Here is a 17,896-nt window from a genome sequence, read left to right on the forward strand (position 1 = left end):
TGATCAAACGTCCTGCACAAAAAATGTTCGAAAGCGCAAGCTTTATTTTTTCCCTCAGAAACTGCAAGTAGCTATTGTACTTAATTAATGCAAGTACCATTTGTCTTCCTGAAGAAACGCCTTCTCTCTAGAATTTAAAAACTTTTTATACAGTAGCTTGCGTGTGGCAGCTTATAGAAAGCATCTTTTGATTTCGTTTCAAATTACAAACGATTATTTTTTCCTCTTTCGCATTTAATATTTTACGAGAAATATGGGACTCTCGGCATACCACAATCACAAAGCAAAAAGACTTTTTAATTTCATTGTGTAAACAAAACTTAATGCGGACGGCGCTAATTTCATTATTTGTTCATCAGGTACCAACGTCAGAAGCCCAGGGGAAAAACGGTATATTTCAAAACTCTTCTGCTGGAAATAAACTTGAGAAGACCAGAGGAAGACAGGCAAATAAAGCTTACTGTCTATGGAAATTATGGACAGTCGCTCTTTCAAGGACGAAGTATGCTGGTGCAGAGCATAAGGTAACATAACAGCAAAAAGGCAGAATGCAACGTTTCGCCAACATTAGAGGCATTAGACAACATACACTTCATGCTTCTTAAACATTTCTACAGGTAACAACACAACGGTCTTCAGGGTGAGTCCCTGGTAAAATTGAAACCACTTAACGCAATACTGCGGCGTGAACGATCGTGCGTCATAGGTAACAATACTGGCAACAAGAGCGACAGTGATAAGCACATCAGGTTTTCTCCATTACTGACACTCATACGGATCGGTGGGAAAATTATAACTTCTAGCTGCACAGGGTAGTGCGGTACAGCAATGGCGGAAGTTGAAAATTCGTGCTGGACCGGGGCTCGAACGAAGATGCTTTGCTTGTTTTGCTGCAGTTGCTTTAACCGTCTTGGCCACGTGAACACAAATATCCCACCCAAGTTCTCAACTTAGCGAGCGCTGCATTGCAGCATAACTCGTCCATTACAAGCCCGACTCGCAAATTGTCGATTCCCATAGGGGTTCGAACGATATTTGTGCACACGCCCCGAAACACATGTAATAGAGACGTCGCGCTTGATTATATCTATGTAACTGAGTATTAGCTGTTTTGTCGCACCCATCCGACAGAGCAGAAAACACTCGGGGTGATGCGGCCTGTAGTTAAGAGAAGGGTGTGTAAGTAGGCTGTTTATGTTTTCTTATTGGCAACGTTACGTAGCGCTCTGTATGAAAATCACTGGCTGTGCTGTGTGCAGTCTGTGGCTAGTTTGCATTGTTGTCTGCAATTGTAGTGTTGGGCAGCTGGATGTGAACAGCGCGTAGCGTAGCGCAGTTGGAGGTGAGCCGCCAGCAGTGGTGGATGTGGGGAGAGAGATGGCTGAGTTTTGAAATTTGTAAGACTGGATGTCATGAACTGCTATATATATTATCACTATTAAGGTAAATACATTGTTTGTTCTCTATCAAAATCTTTCATTTGCTAACTATGCCTATCAGTAGTTACTGCCTTCAGTACTTTGAATCCTTTTATTTAGCTGGCAGTAGTGGCGCTCGCTGTATTGCAGTAGTTCGAGTAACGAAGATTTTTGGTGAGGTAAGTGATTTGTGAAAGGTATAGGTTAATGTTAGTCAGGGCCATTCTTTTGTAGGGATTTTTGAAAGTCAGATTGCGTTGCGCTAAAAATATTGTGTGTCAGTTTAAGCATAGTCTTGTATAATTGTTCAAAGGGGACGTTTTAGGTGGAAGAAAGGGAAAGCGGTAGATGGTAAAATCGTGACTTCAGCTGCACAGGATATTGTGGTACCGTAACTAAGAAGGTAATTTTTACCACCACGGAGCGAGTGGGGCATATGAAAGTGGGAGGTATGTGAATCAACTGAAGTGTAAGACCCTTTCTTGTATTACTATTATGAAATTATGGTGACAAACGTCACCTACGTAGAAAAGAGAAGCCTTAATGAAAAGAAGGGACAAATAACCGAAAAGGGTCAGGGACCCTGCATCCGAGGAGCTCGGAGAAATTGCAAGGGCGGGCTAGCATGTGTCAAAGCCCAGATCTGGAAACAAAGAGATAAGATGAAAGGGTGGGGGGGGGGGGAGCAGTAAGCCGAAGTCTGTCGTACGTAGGCGCCAGAAGGGAGTTGGTCCCGTAGTACTAGACAACAGAAGAGGGGTGAAGCAAAATGAGAAGCCAAAAAAGAAAAAAAAAGGAAGAAAAAGCGCATTTACGGCGCAGTGCGTAATCTCCCATCCGCGGAGATCGGAAGTTCGGAGGTAGAATCGATCATAGGTGGCAAAACTCTGACATGGCCGGAGAGCGGGAAGGGTGGGGAGGGGGGGGGGTTGGTTTCATCAGTTCCCGGTATTGCCTGTCTCAGTAGCATGCATGCGAGTGCTGCATGGTGTATTGAAATTTGCACCCAGTGAAATTTGCGCCCAGAAAGGGTCGAGGAGGGGTCCACTAATCCCCTTGCCCGTCAGGTAGAAGAGCTGAGAGACGCCACCTACAGGTTTCCGGCTCGCTTATGCAAGCCATTCTATGTAAGACGCTGCGAACTGAGGTCATTGTTAAGAGTGCTTATTGTCCACACACTAAACTTGTAGTACTCCTGCCCACATGTCCGAAAGAACAGATACCATCTTCATATAGATGAAACTCATCGGCCAGTGATCTTCTTCAGTGCAGATGCGCTCACATTGTTCAAACTCTTACGGGAATTGGTAGGTTGACTGCCGCGAGTAATGACTATAGTGGGCAGGGCCATTACAAATGTTGTATTTGGACAATATGTGGGTCTCACGGTGAGCGTCTCAGAGATAAGTCTCTGCAGTACCAGTAACTGTTCCGCCTTACACTGTTCGTTTCGCGCATAGCGTGTGAGCAGAATCATTGTCGGTAAAACTCTGTACTGTCTCTAATTTCTCGAATTTTCTTGTCGTGGTCATTACATACGATGTGTGTGGGAGAAAGTAAGATGTTGTCCGGTTCTTCCTGGATAGTTTTCTCTCGAAATTTCAATAATAAACTGATCAGTTATGCACAGCGCCTTTCTTCTGACGACTGCCAATGGAGCTTGTTGAGCAGCTCAGCAGCACTCTCGCGCCGACTAAACGATCCCGGTGCGATATGCGCCGCTCCTCGTTGGACCTTTTCCATCTTTTCTGTCAGTCTTACCTGACAAGGACCCCATATTGGTCTACAATACTAACGAATAGGTCGAACAAGGTCTGGCAACTCATTTTCCTACTGTTGGTGTTGTGTGGTCATCCCACTTAAAAGTCGCTCTGGACAGTTACTCATAGTTATTTTATGGCAGATACTGTTTCCAACAATTTTACAATGGTGTCTTTCTTTTCCTACGTATGCAGAATATGTCATATTGATTTATGTTCAGTCGACTGACGGAGCACACTTCATTTGTCAGTCTTCCGCAGGTCATTCTGCAAATCGATATTGTCTTCCGGCATTGTTACATTGTCATTGACAGTGGTATTATCTACGAACGGTATTAAAGAACATCCAACACTTTCTATTATATCATTTATGTACATTGTAAACAATAACGGTCCCAACACATTTTCATGGGATACTTCGAAAATTATCTTTAAATCTGTCAATTATGTTCTGTTCAGAGCGACGTGTTGTGTTCTGTCTGCAAGTAAGACTGCATCCATTCGAAAACCTAGCCCATTACTCGGTAAGCTCGTATTTTTCCTCTAAACGGCAGTGTGGGACTGTGTCAAATGTCTTTCTGAAGTCCAGGAACACGGCAGCAAATTGAGCGCCGTTGTCTACAGCGTTATGGACCTCATGGAGGAGTTTCTCAAGATCTCTGTTTGCGGAATCCATGTCGGTTTCTACAGGGGAAATTTTCAAAAAAAAAAAATGGTTCAAATGGCTCTAAGCACTATGGGACTTAACATCTGAGGTCATCAGTCTCCTAAACTTAGAACTACCTAAACCTAACTAACCTAAGGACATCACACACATCCATGCCCGAGGCAGGATTCGAACCTGCGACCGTAACAGTAGCGCGCTTTCGGACTGAAGCGCCTAGAACGGCTCGGCCACAGCGCTCGGCTGGGAGATTTTCGTTCCCCAAAAAACGTCATAGAACGATGTAAGTCTGTAAATGTGTGCATGTGTCCTGAGGCCATTCTTGGAAACGGGAATGACCACCGTCTTTTTCCAATGGTTAGCTGCTCCAGAGATTTGCGATAAACTCTGTAACCTCCCCACAAAAAATAATAATAAAATAAATATTATGGATAGTGATTCTAATTTTAGTGTAACCTCAGAACAAAATTTGGTTCCCATTTATAATCTCCGTACAGAAATGCATTCACATTTAATGTACCCACAAAATTCTTTTCTCATGTAATGTAAGCTCGAAACAGAAAAGTTCTTAAACCTCGTAATAAAAAATAAATTCAGTAACCTGGTAAATTTTGGACGACAGCAGTGCTGTGTCATGGCCCTGTAAGATCATTCTGAATAAAAAAAGGAAAAATTCGTACCTCAATAAAATTTACGAATGTATCTGCTCTTACAATAAAATTTTCCGGCACAGCTCTGTGCAATGCTGGCCGATGGATTTGTCATTTATGAAAGGAAGCAACTGATTTTTCTTTTGCAACAATCGGAATGATCATGAATTGGAGAAATTAGTAAATTCTTTAAATTGAAATGAATGCTTGTAAAAAAATTACTTTATATGACAAAGATTATTATTAGGACATTTTTAAAACATTTGCATGGGAGTTCGGATAACATTACTAGATATGCGCGAGGCTGCTTTTTACCTTATACAATAATACTCAGGCTCCGGCATCGCTGCACCGCGACCGGCCCAGCCAACACGATACACTATACCAGACCAGAGCAGACTGCAGACTAGCCACTAGCAACAACTTAGTGCTACAGCTACACAGTTCCTACTCAGTCAACACTCCTCTCAGGTCAGCGATTCTCTTATACCTTGCATATCGCAGGCAGCGCATGAGCAACATATCGAAATTACATCTGCTCGGACCTCTTACAGCTCCTTATGGAAGAGAAGCAAGTTCTTACGCATAATCTTCGTAGAACCTTATAGGTATCTCATATTGTCCAAGTTCTAGTATGTACTGGTGAAGAATTTAGTTCAAGGTGTAACACGTGCGAAACACTTGCTCTGCCGGCAGGTGGCGTGGTTGCGGGTGGACACGCAGACCATCCTGACGATCGCCACGCACGTCATCACCAAGAACCACCGAATCGGCGTCACGCACAGTGACCAGCGCACGTGGTACCTGCAGATCCGAGAAGTGCGTGAGTCCGACCGCGGCTGGTACATGTGCCAGATCAACACCGACCCCATGAAGAGCCAAGTCGGATACCTCGAGGTCGTGGGTAAGTCGTCAGTGGACACTTTAAGCAGTTTTTGTTTGTCCATCCTTTTGCTTGGAGGTCTGAGGAACTTCGGCCGTCCACTTACATAACAAAGTGAAACACTTACAACCGTCCTTATGATCCCAGCTATTATATGGCTACCAGTTTCGGCGCTTCAGTGCACCATTTTCAGGCCTTAACCGACGTTGAAGGGATTAACTCCAATCGTATACACGATTCGTCAGTGGCCAGCATATATGAACTTGTTTTCGCAGACTACCTGTAATAAAGACGCTGTGGTTGATGAATCCTATATACGATTGGAGTTGACGCCCTCAGCGTCAGTTAACGCCTGAAGTTGTGCGCTGAAAACCGAAACTGGTAGCCATATAATAATATCGTAAGGACGGTTGTAGATTTTTCATTTTATTATATACTTCAAATCATGCCACAGTAGGTATAGGGCAACTATTACGCTCTAGTTTGCCGTCAGGTCACGCCGCATTGCAGTATCAAGGAGCGGTTAAATGCGGTGAGACTGAACGCAAAATCTCATCACGTGTTCACTACATACATTCAGAGTGGTCACTATTTTAGAGTTTTTTCTTCGCACCTATATTTGTGACCTATTCTCTTCATCCAATGTTACAGGGCGTTCGTAGATTCTAGTATAATTAAGCTAATGGTAGGAGAAAATATCTTATCCTTAAACCTTTATTTTCTTTGTATTCTGTTTATTACAGCTACGGAAACGCACAGCTATTCTATAACTTTGTTGTTCAAAGGTATTCCACGGATCATACGTTGCAGCCGCCTTGTTATTAAGGAATTTTGTGTTATTGAAGTTTTATTGTTGATTATAGGTTTCTCTTGCATCTTTGTAAAATGGATGCATATGAACACATGACTAGGACTACTCGCATCTTTTTTTGCTTAAAATTGCTTTTAATGGAAGCAGAAATATTTCACTGATCATGTTATTTTACGTAAATTCAATTCTAGAAAAAACTTCATTAATATGCTTTCGTTCTTTTTCCTAATAAAGTTTCAAAGTTTGATACACTCCTTTCAGTAATCACACAGTAAAAGAAATAGTTTGTGTAAACTTTACTATGTTCTTAACAGCAAATCATACACAATATATAAAAGAGCTTTGTTCCCGTAATCAAACGTAATACTTTCAAAGCTGTGAAAAGTTTGGATCAAACCTTTCAGTTCGGGAAATAGGCGTTGATAAGGTAGGGAGCACGGCACAAGGGTGCTGGAGCGAAATACTGAGCCACAATTTGAGAATACAGTAAAAAAAAAAAAAAAAAAAAAAAAATTACGAGACCAAGAGCAAATATTGGAAAAAATTTCCCCCTATTTAAGCAAACAATTCTTGAAAGTGTGAAAGATAAACAGCCTTATGGCCCAAAACTTTAATATAAACAGAATTTCTGTTACATAGAATTAACTTCACAATTAAAATTATAAGAACTTAACTACCGATGTATGTTGAATGAACGAATGTTGACCCAGGAAAAATACAGTTCCTTATGAAAGTCAATACTGTAACACAGTTAATAGTAAGCTAGAAGCTTTCAAACTAATCAAAAGTAAATCGTCGTAACAGCAAAACTCTCTAATACAATTAAAGAACCTGATTAATGACCAAAGAATCTGCAGCTTACAGAGAAAAGCATAAAAACAAATACCGCTTGATCATTTCATAATGCAGCAGCCTGAAAAGAGTAAACACATATTACCACACTATTGACGTTGGAATTCAACGTCGTCCGCCCGTCTGAATTTCGTGTGCGGGACACAATCGGAAACAACAACCATCACTGGCAGTACATTACAACAGCTTCTACAACACACAAAACCAACATTAATATACAATTCACTTAAACAAATCACCACAATGGTAAAATACAGAATCATAAAAGTAGAAAACTAATGAAGATAAGATTCGGCTCAAAGTTCCTTAAATTCGGTATTGCGTTATAAACTGCAGCTACAGTTGACGTTAATTCTGCCGTTAAGGCAGCTTGAATCAAATTGACATTCAGAAAAGGTAATCAGCAGAGCAACTCAGGACTTTGACGGTGCACACATTTTCAGATACTAAGAATACCGCCCGTTGACGGCACGAGGTTTTCAAGAAGTTGCAACCGCCCACAGGCAGAAAGTGGTACAGCAAAATCCAACTTAAGTTGAAAGTTAATCTTCAGCAGGCAGGCGAGGAATTCATTGACAAATCGTGAAAGTAGCAATGCACTCTGATAAGTTACAAATTCGTCGAATGTCGGTGACAAGTGACAGTATCAAAAACTGACAGCAAAATCAATTAGGGCAGTTAATTCCACTCTCGATTGACAGTGATGCAAACTCAACACTCAGACGATTTAGAACACCCCTCGAACAAACGGAGTGGCAACACGGAGCAATAAAAGTGTGAAAACGATCAACCAGACAAGTAGGTCAAAATTTGAAAATTAATCCGGGGAACTGCCGTAGCTGTAAAAGTCAGCAAGCGGCCGAGTTTCGCCTAAACAGAAACAATTTCAACAGAGACCAGGGATACACACTTATCAGGGCATGGGGACGGGCGTTGGACATCGAAAGAAAGCAGAGACAGATGCGCGACGCGGGAGCGGCAGTTTCAAACGTGGCGTCTCTCCCTGGCGCCATCTGACGTCACCGGTGCTGCCACGAGCTGACCGGGGCGACTTACGCGCGCGCCCCACATTGGATCGATCTGATTGGCTGCTGATGATGTCATCATGCCTATATAAGCGAGAGACCGTAACAGCCCCGGCAGTCAGTGAACTCCTGACGACGATGGCGGAGATGGCCATCGAAAGCTCGAGCATTTTATTTGAATTGACGCGGCTGGAAAACCGAGAACGTTTTATTCATGTACAAGTCAGGCCAAACTCCGGGTGTCTCGTCACAGCTTAAAGGCGGAACGACACTTGAACAGAGCCTATTTTTAATGATCACTGCAGCCACACTCCAGTTCCGCTGTCACCAAGTAGACCCCGCATCTTCTCACCATAGGATTATGCTGAGAAGATGCGGAGCCTACTTGGGGACAGCGCATACCGCAAGATTGACACCGATCCTACCAAGAGGGTCGAGAGGAAGACTCTGGCGCTTCTCAAGGATTCCGACTTCCCTGACGAGATTACCAAGAAGCTACGCCCGAGGGCTGCTGTTCCTCCGAGACTACGGACTGCCGAAGGTACACAACGAATCGATTCCGTTACGTCCAATTGTCAGCAGTATTGGTGCTCCAACGTACCTTCTCGCCAAGCACCTCAAACAACTGCTTAGTCCTTACGTTGGGAGAAGTACACACCATATCCGTAACTCCGTGGATTTCCTGGGACGCTTCAACAACCTTACGCTTAAGGAATCTGACATACTGGTGAGCTTCGACGTGGTATTTCTATTCACTAAAGTTCCTTTACAAGAATCCTTGGAACTCATCAGCAAGAAATTTGACGAAGCGACCACCAACTTTTCAGACATGTTCTGACATCAACTTACTTCTTATTTGACGGTGAATACTACGAGCAGACAGAAGAAGTAGCCATGGGGAGTCCACTCTCACCTGTTGTCGCAAATATGTACATGGAACATTTCGAGGAGGAAGCTCTTGAATCAGCACATCTAAAACCCATCTGTTTTTTAGATATGTGGATGATACCTTAGTTATCTGGCCACATAGAAGAGATAAAATGGCAGACTTCCTCACACATCTCAACTCCAGACACGAGAATATTAAGTTCACCATGGAGATTGAAACGGATGGGATGCTCCCTCTCCTAGATGTTTTGATTAGAAGACGAGTTGACGGCACTTTGGGCCACAGCGTGTATAGGAAGAAGACGCACACCGATTTGTACCTACATGCGGATAGCTGCCATCACCAGACACAAAAGAATGCCATGCTCAAAACTCTTGTACACAGAGCTCACACCATCTCCGACAGGGACAGTCTCCAACAAGAATTGGACCATCTGAAGACCGTGTTTCGGAGGAACGGTTACAAGGAAGGGCAAATTCGGAAGGCTCAACATCCCACACCTGCAGCACCGGCGGAAAATGAGGATGAACCTCAGGAGGAGGCTGCATTGGCTGTTATTCCGTTTTGTGGGGGCTTATCCGCAAAAATTGGACGCATTTTACGTAAACACCAAGTGAAAACCATCTTCCGTCCTCCAAGCAAAACCAAGAGCCTTCTTGGTAGTGTCAAGGACAACCTTGGTCTACGTAACTCAGGGGTTTATCAGATGCCTTGCCAATGCGGTGGTGCATACATAGGTCAAACCATTCGTACCATTGAGGACCGATGCCGAGAACATCAACGGCACACTAGACTGCAACAGCCCAGTAAGTCGGCAATCGCTGAGCATTGCCTATCGGAACTCCACAGCATGGATTATGACCAAACCAAAGTCCTGACACAGACTTCCAAACACTGGGACTGTGTCATCAAAGAAGCCATAGAGATCAGAGGGAGCCACAAATAAATCGTGACAGCGGTTACATCCTTAGCAAGGTGTGAGAACCCGCGATCACCCAGATTAAGAAGAAAAAGGATATTTCCCAGAGAGTACCGACTTCGGGGGAGGAGGGAGGAATAACGAGAGCGGTGCCGGCAGACCCTCCTGAACGAGAAGAGCTAGGACGCAACGGGAGAACCGGGGCGCACACCGCACCGACTCATAGGAAGCGCCTGAGGGAGGAGCGGGAGGGGGATTGTCCTACTTACGGCAATGTGGTCGATTACCGAAATATTGTGTCTTATGCACACTCATACCAGGCTGTTCACCCGAGATTTATTTCGTCAGGTTTCTAGCTGATTGTGCGCTAATTCTCGTACTTGTCAGCTCTTTCAGTCTCCTGAATTGTGTGGGTGATATTTTTCCGAAGTCAGACAGTATGTCGCCAAGCTCATACATTCTACATGCCAAAGTGAATAGTCATTTTGTTGCCACTTCTCACCCCCCCCCACCCCACCCCACCCAACGATTTTAGAAATTATGATGGAATGTTATCTACCACTTCTCTCTTATTTGATCTTAAGCCCTTCAAAGCCCACTAATACTGGATCCCCTACCTCTTCTAAATAGGCTTCTGTTTCTTCTTGTATCACATCAGACCAATCTTCCACCTCCTAGAGGCCTTCAGTGTACTCATTCCACTCATCCGTTATCTCCTCTACATTTATCAAGGGAATTCCTGTTGCGCTGTTAATCTTACCAAACTTGCTTTTAATGTGAACGAAGGTTGTTTTGCCTTTCCTATATGCTGAGTCAGTCCTTCAGTCAATCATTTCAGCCTACTCTTCATCACTACTACATTGTGATCTGAGTCTGTATCTGCTCCTGCGTACGCCTTACAATCCAATACACAATCTCGGAATCTCTGTCTGACCATGATATAATCTAATTAAAATCTTCCCTTATCTCACTGTCTTTTCCAAGTATGCCTCCTTTTCTTGTGACTCTTGAACGAAGTATTCACTACTACTAGCTGAAATTTATAACAGAATTCAATTAATCTTTCTCCTCGCCCGTTCCTTGTCCCTAGACCACATTCTCCTGCCCCTACAACGGCATTCCAGTCCCCCATGACTGTTAGATTTTCATCTCCCTTTAAACACTGTGTCATCCTTTCAATATCTACACACACTTTCTCACTCTCTTTATCTTGAGCTTGCGACGTCGGCATGCGTACCTGAACTATCGTTGTCGGTGTTTTTTTGCTGTCGACGCTGTCGATTGTGACAACCCTATCACTGAACTGTTCACTGTAACACATTCTTTGCTCTACCTTTCTATCCATTACGAATCGTACTCCATTTTCAGCTGCTGTTGATATTACCCTATACTCATATGACCAGAAATCCTTGTCTTCTTTCCATTTCACTTCACTGACCCCTACTATATCTAGATTTAGCCTTTGCATTTTCCTTTTCATATTTTCTAGCTTCCCTACCACATTCAAGATACTGACATTTCACGACCCGACCCATAGAACGTTATCCTTTCGTTGGTTATTCAGTCTTTTTCTCATGATCACCGCCTTGGCAGACCCCTCCCAGAGATATGAATGTGGGACTGTTCCGGAATCTTTTGCCAACGGAGTGATCAACGTGACACTTCTTTAATTCCAGGCCACATGTCCTGTGGATACACGTTATGTATCTTTAATCTGTGGTTTCCATTGCCTTCTGCGTCCTCAGGCCGTTGTCATTGCTGATTCCTCCGCCTTTAGGGGCAGTTTCCCACCCCAAGGACAAGAGAGTGCCGTGAACCTCTGTCCGCTCCCCCGCCCTCGTTGACAAGACCGTTGTCAGAATGAGGTGACTTCTTACGACGGAAGTCTGCGATCGCCCATGCTGATTATTGATCATAATTTACGCGGTGGCGCGTTTCGAACGCGGAACAGAGGACGTCTTAACCTTCATGCGCTCGCGCTAGAAATAGTCACGCGAGCTCTCGCGCGGGCGGTCGGCCAACCGCCCGAGAGTTTTCATCAATCTCTTGAGGTTTTCCGTTTTAAAAGGTCATATTTCCATAAAATATCGACATAGGATATCTCACACAATATTGCAAACACATTTGTAATCAAAATTATTTATTTAGCAATAAAATATACAATGCAATACAAAAAGGAAGCCAAATACCCAAATGAACGATAAAATTTTTTAATTGTAATTTTTTGGGACTATATAATGTAATACTTAAGACTAGAATTATTCACTGTCTTAACTCGTCCCAAGATATGCCAATTTTGCTTTGAAAAAAGAATTTTTGATTGAAAACGTCACAAACATTTCTGTCAGATGAAAAACACTGATCAGTCTGTATCCATTTCATTTTCGTTTTGAGGCTGACAACAATTATTCCACGTAACTGTCGTTGTTCAATGTCGTAGACAGATGTTTCTTCCACATTCACCGCATTCTCGCTTTGTTTTTATATTCTTTTTTGAGCCACACAAATAACATATTCCTCTCCATGTAGGGGTTGATACAGCTGGATAAACTACATCACTCTCTGTAATTTTCCAAAAATACTAACAAATCTTTTGGTAAATGCTTCAATTTAGCTCTTTCTTTCAGATTTTCGCTCATCAGATCCAAAGATAACGCATGTAAGAATTGTCTTCTCGTTTTTTCTTTCATATTACTTGTGTTGAATTGAAAAATGCGTAACGAATTTATTCCTGCCAAGTCAAGTAAGCGGAAAAATATACATGCAGGACACCTTTGTGTTCTTCTTGATGTTGAAATTCTGGAGCACATGAGATCTTCAGTATCAACTCCACCTCTGGTTGAATTATAGTCTGTGATTTGTACAGGTTTTTTGGTATCTTCATCAATGATGTCGGTATCATGCATTGTGGGGAGCACTACTACAGCTTTCCTTTTTTTGTAATCATAGAAATCAAAGTTTTGTCATCTTGACAACCGAACATGTAGTCTCCTGCCACTGCATTTCCATTTACTGTCACAAATTCTGGGGGAATTTCTTTTTTATTTTTTCTCATTGTACCTAAAAATGTTAGGTCTTTGGTAAGGAGGTATTCAGCCAACGGGTACCTTGAAAAATAATTATCAGTTGTTACATTTCTATTTGTTCCTTCTATGCATTCAATCAATCTAGCGACCAAGTCGTATGGTTTGTTGGAGAGTACGTTAGGGCCTGGCACTTGTTTTCCGCAGTACACTTCTAAATTATATGTATAAAAAGTGCGTACATCACACAATGCATACATTTTTAACCCGTATTTGGCTGGTTTTTGAGACATGTACTGGATGAATGAACATCGTCCTCTAAACGCAACCAACATCTCATCAACAGTGACAAATTCCCCTAAGCTGAATGATTTTTGGCTGTTAGCAATGAAAGAAGACAAAATTTCTCGTATAGGAGCAAGTTTGTCCGTTGCTTGACGTTCCAATCTCGTGTTTAGGTCATCAAGTCTTATAGCTCGTAGCGAATATCTAAATCTATTTAGGCTGAAATTGGCTCGCAAAATTATTAGACCTGTTCCATTGCTATTGAAATATTCAGAGAAATCTGCACGGTTTCCTCTTTTTACCGCAACCAAAAACAGAGCACCAAACAAAGCTAGCATTTCAGCCGTTGTTGTCGGCTTATAATCCCTTGCGCGTACTTCAGAGTTACTGCTTCCTTCTGCCCGTGCTTGACGTGCCAATTTTTCCCTTTCAATATAAAGATTCGTGTACCTTACAATCCCTTCTACCATTTCAGGAGTTATTATACACTGAAAACTTTCCAGTCGAGTTTCACATTGTCTGGCTTATCCTCTAGGACCTGGTAGAGTTTTGATTATATTTTTTGACTTTGATTTTGTGCTGGTAATATTGGCACTACTAGCCCAAATAGTTTCCATGTCCTTACCTACATAAAATCTGATGTCATTTGTTGGTAGGTCTTGTTGTTCTATGTAATTTTCTCCCCCGCTTTCCAAACAATTTCCGACTCACTTTGATGTTTATCATCTTAAATCCCTTCGTGTTCATAATCTGAGTCATCGGAAACGTCATCTTCTAGGGCTTCCTCATGGCCTTTCCCCTCTGCTTCCCCTCTCTCCAATTCAGCCAAGATTCTATGTGTCATCAGACGTAAGGTTTCGTCGTTCCCTTTAAAAAATAAAAATAATTGTTACTTTTGCCATCAGAAATTTCTTAGAATGACGAAGTGCTAAAGTAGAGAGAAAAACAGAATTTGTGAATGGTAAAATTTGTAGAAAGTAATGCACATTCACTAGAGAATTGGAAGAGTCTATAAAATTGAGGAATTATAGGGGAATTACAAAAAGAAATACTTACATTCCGAAGTAGACGAGTACAACAAAGTCTCGTAAGCACTTGCAAGGCGGTAAACTGACCGCCGAACGTGTTCGGATCTGTCGGAAAAAGGTGCAACTAGAGAATACATGTCCCTCCCGCCGCCTCGGTACCTTTGTGGAGTAAGTATGGCGCGAAATTGCAAAAAGGCGGTCACTTCACCGCCCGCGCGAGCGCGTGAAGGTTAATTACTAATCAAAGATGCTGCCACGACACTAAAGGCTCGTTCTCGCCTTATATTTCCTAGAAATACTTAGTTTTCAAGTTAAGGACTGCCGAGACACTCCCAGAGTACCTAAGCAGGTCACACGTAAACTACTCTGTCGTAAGATTCTGGTAATGGAGTATTGTATTGCACAGGTCTAATGTGTGAGTAAATTGAAGATTTGAGATTATTTCAAGTGTCTGACTGGTCCTAATGCATTTGAATTATCTGAGTGGTTCTCATTAACGCCAATAAACAACATACTTGAAATTGGTATTTTCCTGTACTAAAGACTCGCAAATGTTCTATAATTGTTGGAAATTGCTAACTTTTACTCTAAATTTATTTTTATCAACATGTCATAGATACCTGAATCAACCCTTCCTCTGTGCTTCACAGCAAATAATTTTCCTGTCAGTTTGTCTCTTAGGGCATTGAATGAAATAGGTCTTATCACAAAATAACACTAATAAGTGGTGTCTCACGCGAGGAGACTTCTGTCCCACAAATCATAAGAAGGTGCTTTGCATTTAATAAAAATTGATATCCATGTTTTCAGCACTCTTCATCTGGTAACCTTGCGAGGTACTGAGATGGAGAGACGCGATGTTCACCTGATTTCATATAAATCTGTATCAGAAGGGCAAGTAGACTCTGCTCCCTCCCGCCCCCCCCCCCCTCCTCCACAACTTAAGCTCTCACAATTCCTATCACTCATACGAGGGCTATCCACAAAGTACATTACGTTTTGGAATTAAAAATAAATAAAGTATTGGATTTTTTTTTTATTCTATACAGATGAAAGCCACACTTAAATACTACTTTTCTACATAGTTGCCATTTAAATTAAGACACTTATCGTAGCGATGGACGAGCTTGGAAATTCCTTCGTCGTAAAATTCGGCTGCCTGCGCCTTCAACCATGTGGTTACCTCTTCTTGAAGCTGTGCGTCGTCATCAAAACGCTGCATAGCCAACCACTTCTTCATTGCTGGGAATAAATAGAAGTCGCTCGGTGCCAGGTCGGGACTGTACGGCGGATGAGGAAACAACTCCCACTTAAAGGATTCGAGAACTTCACGAGTGGCATTTGCCGTGTGGGCCCGGGCGTTGTCGTGAATCAGCAAGATCTTTGAACCCAACTTTCCCCTGCGCTTGTTTTGTATTGCTCTTCTGAGGTTGTGCAGAGTTTGGCAATACCTTTGAGAGTTTATTGTAGTGCCTCTTTCCAGGAAATCCACAAAAATCACACCTTTTCTGTCCCAAAAGAAGAGGTAACCACGTGGTTGAAGGCGCAGGCGGCCGAATTTTACGACGAAGGAATTTCCAAGCTCTTCCATCGCTACGATAAGAGCCTTAATTTAAATGGCAACTATGTAGAAAAGTAGTATTTAAGTGTGGCTTTCATCTGTATATAATTAAAAAAATGTCCAATACTTTATTTATTTTTAATTCCAAAACGTAATGTACTTTGTCGATAGCCCTCGTAGGATACTAATTAATGCAACAAGAAACTATTTGGGCCCCGAGTAGACAGCTGAGAAATTGACATCCGCGTCGTCATTTATTTTTGTGGTAATCTGATTAATTAATATCCCCCAAAAATGTATGGTACAGCGACAGGATATTAAATGTGGTACCTTAACTTCTGAAACGATAATCCGATTGGATATCACGATTACATTTATTGTCCTACACACCGAGATAATTCAATATACAAAGTAATAATTCTGTAATATAACCGACAAAAAAGAGGTATCTGAGAACGTGCTGTTGGCAAAGTCAAATCGATACCTATTCTGTAACTATCGTGATACACGGACACCGCTTTGTACCTGTTGTGGGCGGGAATGAATTTCAAGTGGATCGAAAAAGTGGATTGCGCTGTCTACACTGTAGAATAGTGATGGTCAGAATGCGATAATGCCCGTAGCTGAGAACGTCAGCATGAATAAACAGGTCCCTACTTTTCCGGTGCTTGTGAATGCTTTACCAAACTGGAAAGTCGAATAATTGGTACACAGCTATCAGCACAGGGCTGCTCTGCACGCTGCAAACAGGGTTGCCGACCTCCGTTACGAGTTGCGGCAGCGGATAATTTTTCAAGTCGCGGATTCGGAAGATGACTTATTCAGACTGTGACAGTAATCACTCCCATGCTGACCAAGAATTTGGTCTTTTTCTCTACAATAAAACTCTCTCTCTCTCTCTCTCTCTCTCTCTCTCTAGCGGTCTAGATGAGACTCTTCGAGAACTCCAACACTTCCAATCGTGGGATCACTCACCAGTCATTTCCACACAGTAAGCCACCTACAGAAGTTTAAGATGAGCTAAACTGATCCCTATGGACCGTCGACTACCTTGAGCAGTTTGTTATACGTAGACCAAACAGGTCCTGTCAGCCCATTTGTCACCATTTTCGAAATTTCTTTAGCGATTTTATCTGTGCAGACCAGAGAAATTGGATAAGGTGGCACAAATAATTTCTTGTGCGGACGTCTTGAATCCATAGTGGACATTCTTTATCATCCCAATTTTTGGCAGAAAACTTGTGTGTTCTGCAGTAACGTGTCCCGTCATTCATTGGATTCTGTATGTTCAATGCATTGTACTGCCTCTACTTTCTGTTCAATCACCTCTCTAATTTCTCTGGTCACTACTACCTTATTCTGCTCCTTGGCTTCTTTGGACACTTTGTCAGATAAACGAAATGGTAGTTGATGTAATTAAGTCTAACGAAACTGGTAGAAGGTTACACTTGTATCGCGTGCTCCTTAAACTTAATGCAAATAAGTGTCAGTGCAACCCATACCCTCTCCTCCTCCGAAGTCAAGATCGGTCTTGCGTTCATTCAAAAATTCACCCTAATGATCAGGTCTGTTGCCAAATTTGGCACGACCACGAAGCTGATTTTAAGTTTGTGTCCTTGACACACAAATTCTAATCGAGCCTGAAGCGTATTTACTTGCTTGCAAATGCTGCCAGAGTCCCTTGTATTTTCGTCTTATTCATCTACTGTTTTGGCCAGATTCTTTTTTCAGAACATGTCTGGTATACTGCCTCCGATATTGCAGTAATGTAGCTGCCACTGTCGGAAATACCATTCAGTCTCATGTCACATAGTGGCGGCAGTAATCATGAGGCAGAGATCCTGCCTTGTTACTTCTTCTCTTTCTTCCAGCGTACCTCGAAAATGTCCATATAATTTAGCATACGTGCTCGAGTAGGTCCGATAACAATTGCGGAATTGTGGTGAACTCTTTCCGCACAACCCACGATTCCATTGTTCCTTGGTGGAGTTTGGTGGGTGACCTTCCACTACCTCGCTTTCCTGGTTCGTTTCGCGCCAGATGCGTTTATAGTGTCGCTCGCTATTCCTCCCACCGAATTTTTACCTGTTTTCTCTCCGTCTGGAATTCTATCCTCGATTCTCTTGCC

The 17,896-nt window shown here is 42.5% G+C and overlaps 1 protein-coding gene across 1 annotated transcript in view; it reads left to right on the forward strand.

Annotated features, from left to right (window-relative positions):
* Positions 1–449: 449 nt before the first annotated feature.
* The window catches only part of LOC126260861 (neurotrimin-like), a gene marked incomplete at its 3' end in the record, with an annotated part of 376,714 nt that continues 359,267 nt past the window's right edge, over positions 450–17,896 (forward strand). Inside the window, exons 1-2 of the mRNA XM_049958274.1 lie at positions 450–524; positions 5,189–5,396. Coding sequence (XP_049814231.1) covers positions 5,339–5,396 — 58 coding nt within the window. The remainder of the gene's footprint in view (positions 525–5,188; positions 5,397–17,896) is intronic.

Source organism: Schistocerca nitens, chromosome 5, assembly GCF_023898315.1.
Source record: "Schistocerca nitens isolate TAMUIC-IGC-003100 chromosome 5, iqSchNite1.1, whole genome shotgun sequence".
In the NCBI taxonomy this organism is placed as follows: Eukaryota; Metazoa; Arthropoda; class Insecta; order Orthoptera; family Acrididae; genus Schistocerca; species Schistocerca nitens.